The sequence below is a fragment of the Lycorma delicatula genome, chromosome 2 (genome assembly GCF_047948215.1).
Source record: "Lycorma delicatula isolate Av1 chromosome 2, ASM4794821v1, whole genome shotgun sequence".
Taxonomy (NCBI): domain Eukaryota; kingdom Metazoa; phylum Arthropoda; class Insecta; order Hemiptera; family Fulgoridae; genus Lycorma; species Lycorma delicatula.
The window spans coordinates 61577001-61594507 of record NC_134456.1 but is presented as its reverse complement, the minus strand read 5'-3'; the positions used below and the strand labels follow the sequence as shown (position 1 = coordinate 61594507).

Genomic DNA, 17507 nt, shown 5'->3' with positions numbered 1-17507 from the left:
GGACCTCAAAATGAGAGAAACAAACTAAAAAGTAATTAAAGATTTCTCCAGTTAGTAAGTGTTCAACTTCTCCCCTCCAAAATTAATCGGTCGGAGTATCATTACAGAGGATGAAAACAGGAAATATGCCAGCAAACCAATTACAAACTAAAGGTATAGAGGTAACAACTCTACCAGAGATCAGAAAAACATTAATTAATCATTAGCAGTCAGGTGATATAAATAATTATTTGTAAATAAATTAATTTACTGTGAGGTGAAATTAAATTTTCACCTCACAGTATATCTATGGTTCAGACCTAATTTTTTATTGTATTTTGTACACTAATTCTATGAGGGGGTATAAATACACTTGTGTTTTAAATAAGGACCCAATTTATATAATAAATAAAACATCTAAAAATATTTTTTATTAAAAAACTATTAACTAATTCTAAACAATTCAAATGTCACACTATATCCTCATAAAATAGGCGAGCTCCACCAAGGCTAAGTACCTTGGTGTTTGGTTTGACAGGCGGAGGACTTCTCTTGAGCACATTTGGGAGGCGGTTAGCAAGGCTGAAACAACTAGTGCCCTAGCCAAGCTAATGAGGGATCGTGGTGGCCCATCTACCAGCAGGAGGAGACTCCTCACCTCTGTGGTGTGGTCAGTCTGTTTGTACAGGGTTCCGATATGGATTAGAGCCCTTAGCACCAGGCGGGTCTGGGAGCTCCTAAATGGGCTGCAGAAAATACTTTCTCTACAGATTGCTTGTGCGTACAGGACTATATCCAGTGAGGCGGTGTTTGTCATTGCCGAAGTGCCACCCTTGAGTCTCATATCAGAGGAGCAGGCTATGAGACAGCAGGATACAGTGGCTGGTGACGCACATACATGGCTTATCAACGAGTGGCAGGAGCGATGGAGAGAGACGAGGATGGGTGAATGGGCTCAAAAGTTATCTACAGAAACATTTTTCGTTGATAAATTTTGCTCATTCATTGTTTACAATAAGAAATTCTTAAATATATAACTTAATGGTATTGCTGCTCTATTGATTCGTTCATAAATATTAATATTATTAGTGCTTCTAGATTGTTTTTGTGAATTAGTGTTATGAATAGTTCATATGTAGCAGTTTATTACATACAAAATCATTTCTCACCAATCTATATTAAAATGCTTTATTATTTTGTCTGTACCACCATTCAACAATTTCTAAAAACAATTTAATTAACCCAACTGACAAACATATATTAAAAACTAAGAAATAAATTAAATGATCATTACTTGAAAATCAAGATCAACGTGCACGTGCACATGCACAAAGTGAGTATAGCTTTAAATTTCTGGATTTTGTTAATACCAGTGAATGAATATAAAAAAAAAAAAGAAAACAATCTACTACTTAAGTAAGATGTCTTTATTATATAGTGAACTAAACAGATCTACATTCTTAAAAACTTTTGGCTCTTAAAAATGCATCTCATACCTACGTATTGCTTCTGAAATCAACCTTCAAAAAAGAAATAACTCTATCTTATGGTAACAATTCTGACAAATGTTGAATGAAATAAAGTGAACACAACAAATTATTTTGGTAAATTTTTTCAGGTAAAAAGTATTTCTGCATCTTTTCTCAAAGTTTTTTATACCCTAAACATAATTAAACAGATCAATAGCTAAAAAAAACAATTTACAACTTTTGAAATGACTACACAATTTTTTAATTTTTCCGACAGTAAAGTGTCCTCATACAAAACACTACTGGTCAAAATAAATATTCTATTTCATGAGTTTCATTTTAACAGAACACAATTTTATCACTATAAAATTAAATTTATTAGGCACCTATATGGTATATCTGTATATACGTGAAATGTTTTTTATTTTTTAAATACTTAAAAAGAAAGGAGATTATTAAAACAGAAATTTTGAACAATAAAATAAATAAAATTGGAAATACATGATACGTGCTAAAACCAATTGCGCCAACTAATCTTAACTGGAATAGAATAATTTAAGGTATGCAGAGGAAGTAAATTTGGCAAAAAGATACCCGAAAATGTAACAATAAATACAAAGATAAATAAAGAAAATAATTAAAAATGCACAATGAAGATACACAATAAGCTACTAAGTTCACAATATTAAAGGAAATTTTTGTCTGTTTGTAAATTCCACTAAATATCCAACATAGAGGAAACACTTGTTTGATATAGTTTTCAACTTTAATAACACACAATCATCAACTACCACTACTAACATTTTCAGAGTGTCACTGCTGCAACACTATGAGGATCTTTCTTATGTAGAACTGTTCCAATTGGCTTTGAATTGGTTTTGAAGCTAATGATAAACAGTAACTCAATCAATGTCAGTAAATTACATAAAATAATTCAATTACACTAATTTATGAAAAACTAACCAATAAAGGTAAAATGGAGTTCTAAATATAAAAATATATAAAATGCATAAATATAAAAATAACCAGTAATCAGCTGCTAGCAAATGCACGAAAAGTTAACAGTATTAATCATACTCAACTTTTAAGTTCTATGGTAACTAAGTGGTATACTATATTATAAAGGTGATGGATTTGTACCTAGTTTAATAAGGTCAATTTGCATTTAATCTGACTTAGCTGTAATGGATACTTCATTTTTTGAGTAGGTGAAAGGAGATAAAATTAAGTCCTACCCACATAATATTTAGAATACCATACACCATGAGATAAGGGAGCTGTGTCCTTTACTTCTTACAGGATAACTAAAACTACCTGTACATCTTAGGACAAGTCAACTTGGGCAAGAGGGTAAACGACTAAATATATTCATAAAAATAATAGAAAAAAAATTAATAAATGAATTTAAATCAATCACTTATGTCTTAATGTAATTAATCTAATACTGTAACTAATCTATTAATATAACTAATCTTAATGTAATTAACATAATAGGGTGTGGATATTAATTAAAACCTACACATTGTTTTGAAGTTAAAGTAAAAAGGAAAGGTAAAATAAGAAATTATTAAATAAAAAATCAAACTCCAGTGTTTGTTTATTGTACACTATAATAAATAAAACTGTATCACAATTGTAAACCAACAATGAATAAATTGTGGGCATAATAATGATTATATATACATCTTTGTGCAAGGTTAAATATGACAGTTTCCACTTACTGAATATATCTAATTTCTTAAAAGCTACACAAAAGGACAGAAACACTTTTATTCATTCTTAAATTACATATTACTGAACATGAAATATGCAGCCATCTATAACACAGAATAGCAAACATGACTACAGATGATTTTACATGTAATTTAAAATAATTATGGCCAAAAGTAAATTATTAAGACAGCTTACAAAAGATAATCACAACCTACTGATAAAATGCAAGCTAGACAGATTTTCCTTCAAAAATCTAAATTACAGAAATGAGTAAATGTTTATAAAGTGCTGTCTTGGACTATAGATGTAACCGTCTAGTAATAAATAAATAATTCTACCTAAATGTTAGCTTATTCTTAATTGCAATATATTTAAAATGTACTCTTCTACTGGTATTTTAGGGTCATTATTGGTGAGGATACACAGAACTGTATTCTCAAATAGTATTGCTACTTGAAAATAAATATGTAACTTAACATAAGTACAAGTCAGATTAGATACTATGGTCAAAAGAGATCCAAATCCTTTATGAACATTTATTTTGATTCTTTGGTCACCCAGAAGTGTACATTTTAATCTCGCATATCATTACAAACAGAAGAGGAAAAATTATAACATTCGAACATCTAACTCAGGATTTTCAGTAACCTACAAAAAATACTACAGCAAGATTGAAGAAGATAATTTTTACATACAATCATTACGTAACATTAAAGTTACCCTGGAAGTGAATATAATAAACTCAATGAGTGGTATTTGTTGATAAATAAGACAACTAATATAAATATTAATAATGGTTGTGGATAAGAAAAGATATCAAATAAAAACAATATAAACAATTTCTTATTTTCTCTCTTCCTATTACATATCAGTTACTGAAATCCATGCACTGATATAACTTACCAGAATAAGTCAGTGCATGATATGTTAGAGTACACAGCAATTAATTTGAATCATTATTGATGCAAGCTGTACTAGACATGAGTAAAAACAGGTCTACTATTTTAATGGTCTATTAAACAATATCAATTCACATTTCCTATATCCATTAATAAGATTAAGTAACTTACTAATTTTAAAAAGCACATCAAATTATCATAAAAGATTAATTGTTTAAATTTAGAGAATATCCTATTGTTTACAACTAAAAACAGTACAAAGATCTATTAAAAAACTTGACGTTACAATTACGATATCGTAAATTAACATATAACCTTACAAGAACTTGTACCTCAAAAAAGTAACTTAATATCAAAATAGCTTACCAAACATGATGCAGATGTCATATCTGATTTTTTACAGTAATTAACCGGTGCCAAGCCGGGAAGGTAAAATCCACGAGAACATAGTATAAGTCCTAAAAAAGTGAACACTCCAAAGAACCAATGCAATAGTAGCATTTTAAATATATATATTTCTTACAACTAACGCAAAATACTCGTCAAAGGTATTACAGTTCCAACTAATATGTTAGTACAATTAACTGAACATTTTCAACTGTTTATTTTAGTAAAATCCTAATAACTAATCTAACAAACTTTATGCCAACACATTAGCTTATCACCACTGTTTCACGAATAACATGCGACGTCGTACGTAAAGCATAATGGCATCTGCAAATCACTTGAAAAGCAGCTGATGATGCACCGTCCTTACGTTTTGAATTCAGTACAACTGCGTAAAAAGTAATTGATACAGTTCAATTTTAAAAGATACAGTTGATTTTCACGTAGTAAACAAATGAAAATTAAAACAATATTGAATGTGTAACACTCTTCACTGTTTCACCAGTTATTTTACCTCAATTAGAAACAAGTAATGTGGGAAATGAAATCTCCGCAAAATTTACATAAAATTAAATGAACAATTTTTTGGGTATATACTGCAACTGTTGGTTCGTTAATAAGAAAAAAAACGTTATTACTTCTATCCAATTAAATTTTTAGTATTCTAGTTAACATATTAGTCGACAGGAGCGTTGTTATTATATTTTGCTTCAATTCTAAATTAGTTTAAGAGATCAGTACACTACAGAAAATGTTTTTTTATCAGTAATGTAAGGACTATGTATTAAGATTTAAGTAAATACAAACAGTATTAGTAAATTAAAAATAGTCAATTAGTATCTATATGAACGTCTCCCAATGAACTAATTGATTTGAACTGAAAAGCCAGAGTTACGGCTTGTAACAGGATTGAATGAATAAAAAATTATGAATGGATAATAAATTGATATATGACTAATGTTATTACTTGCAATTCACAGCTAATAGCTAGTTTGGTGAAATGATCTTGCTTACTCTAAAATGAATTTATTAGACCAATCCTCAAAATGAGAGTGAATTAGTAAAGGACAACTTTTTTTAATAAACTGTTCAAGAGGAAAATTATTTAAAAAACGTGACATTGATTTTTCCATGTCAAAAAATAAATGATACCTTTTTTTTCAGTAGAGTGACATTGATTTTTAATTGGTACACCTGGTATATTAAGCTATACACACCGTCTATGAATGATAAATTTAATTTTGATCCTATATATAGCATATATTCTATAGCAGTTAACAAAACCTAACATAACACATCAGCAGGATAACGGCGTGCCAGAGGAGTGAGCATCTCAACCTTTTTATCAGAAGGTCCAACCTCCAAACAAAGTCAGGTTTGGCATATCTAATATGCTAAAAAATCTTAACTCCATATTTTCATCCACAAACTTTGAGAATACTTGGCGAATTAATCATTCAAAAACAGTTGTCCTTGTGTTCAGTGATTCCTAATAAGATTTGCTTCACTGCAGAGAAGATGAAATTATAGAAGAACTCTGTGAACAGGGTGTTATTGCATGTCAACAACTGAATACACGAGGAAACAGAGAAGTCATACTCTCTGCGTCATATATCTTGACGTTTAATAAACTGAAATGTCCTGAAAAAATAAAAGCTGGATTTCATAGGCTAGATGTTTGTCCATTCATCCCCGCACCACTGTAGTGTTTTGGATGTCAGAAAATCAGACACACAGCAGTGAGATGCATGAGAAAACAAATTTGCACATGTGGCAACCTGTTGCACCCGGATGATCCGTGCAAGGACTCACTTATTTGTGTTAAATGCATTGGACATCACAGTGCAAGATCATGAAACTGTCCTAAATTAAAGAAGAAGTAGCGATACTGAAGGTAAAGACCATTCAGAAGGTCAGTTACTTTGAAGCGAGAAAACTCATGCATAGCAGAATGCCAAAGGCCACGTCTTACACACAGATTGCTGTTGATCTGTTGATCATGCAGCCCCTTTAAAACCAAAGGATATGATAACAGAACAGGAGCCAGCCTCAGCAAATTTAGTTGAAAAAATCATTGATGAAAGATTGAAGAATCAAACAACTAGGGACAGCAGCCCAAACCTTCAAAAATAAAAATAGACATGATTAAAATAAAAGAGTTCTCCACCAAGGAATCCGCCTTCAACCAGTTCAAAGGGGAAAGAAATTGAGACGAAAATGCAAAAAAAACCTGAAGCTAAAGTGAAAATTGAAAAAATTCCTGTTCAGGGAAATAAAAAATAGAAATTGAAGTACTAGAAAATGAAGTTGTAAAACGACACACTATGGAACCTCCAAAAGCTTTTAGGCCTTTAAAATGAGAGGGTGAGCATTTCAGCCGCCCACACACTTTAATGGGGCATCTCGAGCCTTGACTTTCAAGCACTGCTGACCACACTATTTCAGTCGGTATCATCTGATGCCAGCAGCAAGACATCCTCCACCCACTGGATTGGTCTAGTGGTGAACATGTCTTTGGAAATCAGCTGATTTCAAAGATGAGAGTTCCAACATTCAAATCCTAGTAAAGGCAGTTACTTTTATATGGATTTGAACTAGATCATAGATACTGGTGTTCTTTGGTGGTTGGGTCAATTAACCACACATTTCACAAATGGTCGACCTGACTATATAAGACTACACTTCACTTACACTCATCCATATCATCCTCATTCATCTTCTGAAGTAATACTTGATGATGATTCCTAAAGGCTAAACAGGTAAAAAGAAAAAAAAATAGTATGTCATCCTCTATCCTTCATAATTTATTGCAGAGAATTGGAAGAATCCATCTCCAAGGCATCACATTCTTTCAAATTCGACATAGAAGCCTTTAGGAAGATGGAAAAAAGAAACAAGAAAGGATAGCCTAAGGGCTAAGGGTATACCTAGGTGTTAGAACTTAAAAAAAGTTAGTTCTAATCTGTGTTTTGATATAATCATTGGCTAAGTGTTTTAATTTATTTTAATAAATATTTTGATAGAAATGGCTTGTGTTTTTTTAGTGTTTTTTAATGAGACTTGAAGTGTTTTTAATCTGTTAGTTTTTAAGTGGCAAGGGCTACACTCTTGTCGTACTGTGTTTCTTTTGTGGTTTTAATATCCCATGACAAGTCTAATTATTAGATGATCTGTTTTGACCAGACTAGTCTTATGACTATGTTGCTAGTGTTTTAAAAGGAAAGAAAAGTAATTTTTTTTTAATGTAAAAGGGGCTAATGACTGGAGCAGTTGATGCCCCTAAAACTTAAAAAAAAAAATAATATCCTCAGTGTACCTGAAACCCCTAGAGGTCATGTCCCCAGCTGGCAGATAGGGGGATGCCTCCCAAATATGGGAGATAGGAGTGAGATGAAATGGCTCCCATGGACCAACAGGTAAAACCTAGAAAATGGCCTCAGTGACAGAAGAGGGAAACTTTCCCAATGTCAGACAGGGCAGAAGAAGAGCAAAAATCCAACTGTGTCTATTCCCAGATCGGTAGGCGTTTGGTAAGTATCTGCAGTCCTGTTAAGGGCAGCTGAAAAACAGTTGTCAGAGGTTTGCCTGCAGGAGCTTATCCTGCACACCCATACTAATAATGCAATAAGACAAGGAAAACTAAAATAAATACCCCAGGCAGTACAAGGGTCTCAGTCTGGCCTTGTTCAGAGCTGCCATTCATAGGCTGCCGTAGATGATGCTGGAGCGAGTAGCATCATTCTGCATGATGGCATCACAAGGCAGGGTGGCCAGAATTGGATCAATGAGGATGGTCAGTCAGTGGACTACAACCCACCTCCTGATGTTTTGCCGGAAATCCTGGCAGATGAAATAAACTGCCATCTCATGTGTTGTTACTACACAGCAACACAACTGGAGATAGTATCCATAGGTTACATGGTCCAACTAAGTCAATTTTTCATTAAAAAAATACCAAAATTTAGTAAAAATAGTTACAGAATAAAGATTAATAAATCAGAAAAGAGTTATAATCAGGAACAATAGGCTCACTAATCATGAATTCCAGAAACTTAAGGAGGAAATAGTCACACAATAAACAGAAAGACCAGAAGGAAAACCAAAATTACAGTGAGAATAGTGAAGTAAATGCCAGGAATACCAGTAGACATCAAAATAAATTTATCTGTAGCAGAAATACAAATGACCACAAAAGGTAATCAAACACAGAATACTATACAGAATCATCTAACAAACAATCTAGAGAAAAACAGTGCCAAATTAGCTTACAACAATCTTTAAATAGACCACAAATACCAAAATTAATCTTCAATAGATCAAATCAAATACAAATCAAGACAATGAACAAAAATCCTCTTAAAATATATCAACAAAAGAAGTTCAATAATAGACAGCCACACTTTTATATATTGTACCACTTCAGCAGTTGTAAAAAAATAACCAAAAGCCACCCAACTTGAATCATAAAAGGTGATAAAGCCAGGTGGGAGATAAAAATGGAAAATAAAATAGCAAAACTATGAAGAGCAGTTGGAAAACTAATACAATATGTACAGGGAAATAGATTAGCAAAGGTATGCAAAACTTTGTCAGCGATCCTCATCCTCCCGTATACAGGCCTTACAGAGAATCCATGCTATACTTATGCATTCATCAACCAATTTCTTTAGAATAAAGTAAATCTAGAAGTAAAATCAAGTCACTATATTACTAATAGTTACATCAGCAACTGGAATCACCACAAGAAACTTTAAAGGCTACCTAATTAAACTGAAAATTCTAGAAAACACTCATACTACAGTCCAGAAAGCCATAGTGTTAAAAACATGGAATAGTCACACACTTTCCAAGCAATCAGTGAACCAATCATGACTTGGCTAGTCCTATCATGATGAATACCTTCTGGGGGTGAGACTGAGAATAGAAAAAAAGAAAATAATAATGCCCCAGACAAAACCTAAATCCATGTCCAAGAAATAACGCACACATCTGGGGGCAGACAATGACATGGTACTTCAGTATGTTCACTTATGTTGGCCAATGAGGCAATGGTCTTGCTCAGGATCTCCCTGTGAAGTATTAAATTGGCAGTTCCAAGCTATCCAAGTTAATTGCAGTTGTGGTTCATGGTTTTGCTGTTTCCAGCAGTGGCAGGAAGCATGACCATGATCTCTCTTCCCCATTGCGGAGCCATGTTGAGATGGGTTGCTATGAGCTTGCTCTACCAAAGTCTTGTGCCGACTGTTGTGAGTCATTCACTTCAGCCCTTGGCAGGGGTTGTCCCATAGATAAGGGGGTCGGAGTCCTTAATGCTACATGCAGACCACGGGATGTTAGTGTCATGGGTGAGGCAGTACCTGACTCCCTGGCCCAGGTTACATCTGTGGAAAGTGGCTGACTGGGGGAACCCAGACAGGATCAATGATCTGTGGCACACCCATCCGTTTCTTCACCTGTACCTTGTGATACATTGATTGACTAATGGTACTTCTGTAGCAGAGGGTCCACATAAAAACCCTCTCCTGGAGAGTCTCTATCTTTACAGGTGAAGAGAAGGAAGAGCATTGAGTTTTGCGTTGTAGAGAAGAAGGTTTGAACTAAGTTTCAACCTAAGATCAGGGGACTAATTCCAAAATATTCAGTCATTAAGAAGAAAGAAGGAGATATTTCTAGAGACAGTTCTTTCGTGATTACTTCAGAGATCATGGAAGCTGCAGGACTTGTTAAAGAGATTAGGAAGACTGTTATGGGGCTGTTTGCAGAAACTGTCAATGACCTACAGTCATCATGGCTACTGAAAGACAAGAAGATTGTACTATTTGATATTGAGGTTGCACCACATCATATCCTTATTACTTCCAAAGGTGTAGTTATGTGTAGGGACTTGCTAAACTGCAGAGAAGAAGAAATCATCGAGGACCTTCATGAACAAAGAGTTGTTGCATGTCGACAATTAAATATACAATGCACGGAAAAATCGTACCCTCCGTGTTCCATGTTCTGACGTTTAATAGACCTCAGGGGCCGAAAAAAAATAAAGGCTAAATTTCATAGACTGAATGTTCATCCTTCCATTCTAACTCTACTGCATTGTTTTGGATGTCAGAGGTTTGGACATACAACAATTCAATGCATGAGTAAACAAGTCTGTGCTTGTAGAGACACATTACATCTGGATGACTCTTGTAGGGATTCCCCAATTTGTGTCAACTGTAATGAACACATGGTAAAATCATGAAATTGTCCAAAATACAAGGAAGAAGTGGTAATACAGGAGGTTAAGTCCATACAAAAGGTCAGTTACTTCAAGGTCAGAAAAATCATGCTCAGCAGATTGCAAAGATCATTCTCTATGCACAGGTGTCTGCCACCCCTGCAGCATTCTTTAAACTGAAGGATGTAATAAATTAACTGGCACCAGCCTTATCCAATTTAGTGGAACAGATAATTAATCAGAAGATGAAGAGTCGACCAATTAGGGATAGCAGCCCAAAGTGGTAAAAAATGAAAACAGATGTTATTGAACAAAAGAGTCATCTCAAACAAGGAATGAGCCTTTGACCAGTTCCAAGACAAAGGTCAGTGACTGCAAAATAGACAATAAGCCTGAAGCTAAAGTCGAAATTGCTAAAATCCCCATGCATGAATTGAGAAAATAATTCACCCTCTAATTTTGCTAGATACGAATCACACGTATCGCAGGTATACGGCAATGTAAAACCACTTTTTTGACACTTTTTCTTTACCTATTTTATTTTCAGCACAGAATTGCTGATAAAATAAATACAACTTCTCCAAATTTAAATCAAGACTTAAAAATGGTTTCTTAGTTTTTAAGTGTGAATAATGGCTCTCATTTTTCAGGATAACATTTATGTGTTGAATAACATTTTGAATTATCTCCTTGGGTGTTTCATAGCAGGTGTATGCCATCTTCTTTTATCTATTTCTACGATTCCTCCAGGTTCTTGTTTTTTAATTGCATTAACTGTGTATTAGATATGTTTAAAAACATAACTTTACACACCCTTATTTTTACATCATTTATGTTTAAACTATAATGAAACGAATTTTCTTTTACTTTTGTACATCCATACCTCTATATCTTTCTTATAGTGTTACTTCAATGTAGGACGTAATGAACTGTGTTTTTAAATTGTGACACTTTCATGAATCCCAGTAAGCCTTAAAAATGTCAATCTGTTGTAATAAAATAATTTTTTGTTAACAGTTCATTTTACACATATATGGAGGCATAATTTATTTTGCAGCCACTTCTTTGCCGTTTTTATTTGATTGCTTTCACCAGATTAGTACTTTTGTTTGCTAATATTACAAGTTTCTGTTTAATGTTTCTCTGTAATTTTTGACCTTGGTGTTCAATAACTGTTTTAATTATACATTTCAAATAGGTTAATGTGTTTCATTCTCTGATTCAGAGCTTACATCTGAAGATGGTATATAATCTTCATCCTCTGAAGTACATTTTGAAGTACTGAAGTCACTTAAATACAAGTGTCTAACAAATGTGACTGTAACTTGATCATTTTGAGAGCAATTGGGAGAAGCTGAGGTTCCCTCATGGGCTTGTTTATTTGAAAATAAAAGATATGGTTCATTTACATTAATTTTCTACAGCAACTTTTTTTACATGCTTTTGTACAATTACAGTTTCAATAAACCGAAATCTTGGTAATTGTACTAGTTTCAAAATACAAAATATTGAAAGCTTTCAAAAAACAAGAATAATTAACATAAGATCGATACAAAGCATTTACAGTAAGGTTTTTCCCAAATGCCAGGATAAAATTACCCACATTAAATCATGAATACATATTATTGTTATTATAACCAGCTGTAACCCACAGTATGGATAATACAAATGTTACAGATAATGTAATTTCTATAAAAAGATTTTCCCTGATTTCTTTACGTACTAATGATTCTGAACATATATTTAATCTTTTGTCTAAAAGCTGATTTTTTCAATTTCAATTATTCAACGATGAATTTCATGATAAACTGCATATTACTGGCCTTGTAATTAGCCATATTACTTTGGCCTTGTAACTGGCCATATTACTTTGGCCTCGTAACAGGTCAAAGCTGGAATAGGGGACCTAAAGAAAGTGGCAGTATCTGCAATGTATAAAACAGATAATTGAGGATGTAATTTGCTAAATTTTCTAAAAAAGCAACCTACTTAAGTTACAACAAAACGAAAGAGAAAATAGCATCAAACCAATTAATTGATTAATAACTCCAAAAAAAATTATGTAGGCTTGGCGTGTTGGAAATAAAAGATCAGTATTATAAACTTATTTAATATTCTCATTACCATAAAATTTCTGGTTCAAATCTGTTGTTGCCTTTTCAGTGTATTTTATAATATCTTTGTAGGATACTAAAATAAATACACATATATAATATCTGAAAATTTTGTTTTGCTACTGTTTACTTTTTTTATCTGATTAATGATTTTAGAAAAATCAAAAAGTTTTGGTAATGAAATAATGTCTGGACCTTCTATGATACATATTCTAGACAATCATTTCTAATTTTTATTTTATTTTATTTTTGAGCCTTATTTATAACACTAATTTTTTTTCAGCCTTACCTTACTATAGGACCCTTACTATAGGAAATGATTTAGTTTTGGGCTTTTCAAAATTTAATTTTCATAGAATTTTATTTTCTGAATATATATATTTAGGTAGATGATATTTCTCAGTCCCCATAGTTATTAAAGTAATAAATAAGCAAAATAAAGTTTCTGTTTTTTAGATCATAATATATTATGAAATTGACATGTGATTTAATTTTTCTCTTGCAATTAAGTTGTGTTCTTTTCATAAGTGAGGAGATCAAAAAATTACAACATAAAAATGAAGGTGATAAAATAAATTTTTAAGTGAGATAATACTTAAAAAGAAGGCTTTTAAATGAGTGAACTAGAGAATGATTGTTCAGCAAAAAAGAGTATCTGTGAATGCCAGCAATCAGAGCACCCAGTCAATCATCTTTTTTTATTACTTTTTTTTAATGATATAAGTAATGGGTTTAAGAAAAAAATGATTAAGTCATACATATTTTCAAAGCTATTATTGCATATATGTTAAAGAAAGGAGCTAACCTTCCTTTAACTTGAATGTTAAAGAAAGTCGATATCTGTTCTTTAGTTGTCCAGTGACAGGCATGTATATATATACATACATGGAAAGGACCAGGAAATTAGAAAGAGCATACGGGATAACAAAGAATATCTACAACAAAAAGAGTATATCATACGGATCAAAAATAAGACACTACACTAGCGTGCTCAAACCAGAACACATCAGAATGTTTGATACTCAGGAAAAAGAATGAACTGAAGGAAATGGAAATACGTGAAAGAAGAATCTTGAGGAAAATATTGGGACCAAGAAAACTAGAAGACGGATCTTACAGACTAAGAAGTAACGAAGAACTTTATAAAGGGAACAACGAACTGCTGACGTCGACGATGAGAAAACGAAGGGTGAAGTTCTACAGTCATATACTCAGGATGACGGATGATAGGTTAACGAAGCGCGTCTTTGGTTTTTTAACAAATATAAAAGCGACTACGGATTGGGTCGTCGAAGTTAAGAAGGATCTCAGCGAACTACAACTGAATGAAGGCGATGAGTGTAACAGAACTGAGTTTAGAGATAAAATTAATAAACACATTTTCAGGAAACTTACAGATAAGACAAGAACTGGGAGGCAGTGGACTTTCATTTCTTTTCATTTTTTGTCCTTTATGGCACCACACCATACCTCAATGCCGTGGTGTGGCCCATGGATCTTTTGATATTTTTGATTCCTACCAAACACACCCAAGGAGTCCTCAGCAGATCATTGAAACCAGCACACCTCAGCATGCTGGCTCTCACTGCTGAAGCTGTCCACCCCACCTAACAAACTAGTACCCCATATTTCTTTCATCTATGTTCTTTTGCTTTAAAACTGTTCTTATGTAATCAGCAACCTTTTTCCATTTTACTTCACTATCAAGCATATAGTCAACTGTTTCCTTCAGCGTTTTCCCTCTAATACCTGCATACTGCCTTAACTCCTGCCATTTGTGGCACCTCAAAATGGTATGCTCAACATCATCTTGTTCTACACAGTACATACACATAGGCTGATCTCTTTTGGATTTTATGAAGATATGCATTGAAACAACCATGCCCTGTTAAAAATTGTGTAACATAATAATCCATTTCACCGTGACGCCTACTTGTCCATATTAATATGTCAGGTATTAATAATCTAGTCCAATTAGCTACCCCTGCATCCAGCCATCTTTGCTGCCATAAGTTATATATCTCTTCTTTTACTTCATTATCTGTTCTGCCTAAGTATTTCTCAACTCTGTATTTAGCGATAAGACCTATAGGGAAAACTCCAGAAAGGACACAGAGGGCCTCATAAGAGACCGTTCTGTAGACCTATACAACTCCTAAGAGTACCCCTCTGTGTATCTTCTTCATTCTATCTCTATTCCTTCCAATAGACGCAAGAAGTCTTCTCTTCAAAGCCCTTGGTGCTCTCTTCTTTGACATTAACGCATTCAAACTTCTCATCATTCTTTCTGCACTATCACATATGAGGCAGTGGAGGCAGTGGACTGATGAACAAAAACAAGTTAAACGAGACGAAATGAAATTGTACTGGGAAAACAGACGGAAGACATCTGTTGTGCAAAAAGTTCAACGCGGTCCAAAGACACCATAACGAAAAAATATATATATACATACACGCTAGAGTAAAAATAAAATGTAAACTATATTCTATGAATAGTATTTGTAGGGAAATTTTCAGTAAAACTAAAAATGGAAACAATAATTATCATGATATAAAAAAAAAGTTTTTTTAAATCTGACTTAATCAAGTTTTTTCTTGTTATATCTCTAGGCTGATGGTATTTTTGTTTGTCCACATATTTTTTTTCTTATTTTATTAATTGTGTTGAGGGTTTATACATAATAAATTAATTTTCTTAAACATTTATTCAGTGAGATTTCTTTCAATAAATGTATATACATATATATACAATTTTTAAATGTTAAAATACCATCAAAATTTAAATACAACTACTTTTTTTTTAATTTAATTTTCTAATACAAAATATATTATTATACGATCTAACTAATGTGTGATTAATTTTCCCATATCACTTGTTTTTGTTTTTTCAGGTATTAATGATACTATATTTGTGAATTAAAAATGGTAATCTATAATAGCTCTAATAAGTCGTATGCCCGAATGGAGAATAAAAAAAATAATAACAATAATATTAACCTGTAGAAAACTCCGTATGCCTGATCCTAGTCCTCTCCATGACGTAAGTTGGTGTTTTTTTTTTCTAGCTCACTTCCATTTTTTTGTTTCATCCGGTATGTCATTTTCGATAGCTGGCTCACTTCCATTTTTTGTCTCATCCGCTATGCCATTTTCGATAGCTAGCTCACTTCCATTATTTTTTCTCATCCGGTATGCCATTTTCGATAGCTAGCTCACTTCCATTTTCGATAGGTCACCTAACCCATTTAAAAAATGATTTTTTCAAAGTAATACATGAAAAAATCAAAAATAATTTCATAATTATAAGTTTACACAGTAATAAGCAGCACAAGGATGTAATTCCAAACCACATGAAAACTACATCTGCAAAGAAAGTGATCCATTATTCATATGTTCTTAATAAAACTTCGTAAAGTCTACCATTTCATGACTAAAAAAATAGCCACATCTTTCTCTTCACTTATTTCTTTCATCCTGTCTTACACCACCACTCATTTGCTCTGTGTGAATCACTTCTTCACTCCCACCTTCATTATTTTCTTCCAAAGTTGTTTATATAAAAGTGTAGCACATATTCATTGTTATAGAGTGTTTATCCAGTCTTTTAAAGAACTCTTCTTCTTTGATCCTTTAACAAACATATGGACAAGGGTGGGCTCAGAGCTAGTATGTTGTTGTGGCTGCCGCTGGAAAATTACCATAGTGTACAATATCTTTCCATTGTTTCTAGATGGTAGTTGCGAGTTTTGCTTCAGATACGTTTAGCCTTTTTAGGTCATCCTCAATTTGCTTAACCCATGTTTTCTTTGGTACAGTTCATTGGATCTTCCATTGTGCAGGTTGTTGTCTCCGTAGCAGACAGTGTGGAAGTCGGTATTCATGCGTTCAGTATATGTGCCCAAACCACTGCAGCCTGCTCTTTTGTATTTCAAGTTCAATTGTAGGTTGTTCATTATGTCTGAGCCTGATTGTGTGATTTCGCAGACAACCACACAGTGATACACCTAGTATTCGCAATAGGCATCACATTTGGAACACTTCTAATTTGTTTAGGTCTTCTTTCAATAGTGTCCATGTTTCCATTCCATATAGCAAGACTGATAATATGAGTGCCTAGAACAGTCAGATCTTTGTCTTCAAGGTTACATTTTGTTTCCTCCATAGGCACCAGTCCAATAGTTGGAAGGCAGCAGGTGCCTGGTCAATCCTGCCGCAGACTTCCACGAATGATAAAATTTTCTTTTCTTGGATTAATAACTCAAGGTATTTGAATTTGTCAACCTGCACAATTTATATTCCAGCCAGGTAAGCAGCAGATGGTGAGCCATCAGTCATCAGAACCTTGGTTTTTTCAGCATTAATTTTGAGACCATATGGCTGTGCTACACTCACAATGTCGTACAGGGTGTCTGTCGCCACATCATCATCATCCACAAATATAGCACTATCATCACAAACAGTATGTCTATCACATAGCCGTTTTTGCCATATTGGATACCGCGCTGGCCGTTGAAGGCTTTCCACATAACTGCATCAATAACAGTTCGAATAGGAAGAGTGAGATGACACAGTCTTGCCTTACAGTGGTTACAGAACTGTTAATTCATGGAAAGTCTCTAAATCAGGAAGGGTTCCAAGATTTTATATAAAAAAATTCCTAAATACACAATTTTGATAAGTATTAAATGGAGACAGCTTAAGTTTTGTACTGAAATAAAACTTTCAGTTAATT

At 33.3% G+C, this 17507-nt stretch overlaps 1 protein-coding gene across 1 annotated transcript in view; it reads right to left on the bottom strand.

The window, feature by feature from the left end:
- TM9SF2 (transmembrane 9 superfamily protein member 2) overlaps positions 1–4795 on the bottom strand; it is a 77012-nt gene extending 72217 nt beyond the window's left edge. Inside the window, exon 1 of the mRNA XM_075355412.1 lies at positions 4427–4795. Within this exon, the coding sequence (XP_075211527.1) occupies positions 4427–4561 (135 nt within the window). The 5' untranslated portion in view covers positions 4562–4795. The remainder of the gene's footprint in view (positions 1–4426) is intronic.
- Positions 4796–17507: the final 12712 nt, after the last annotated feature.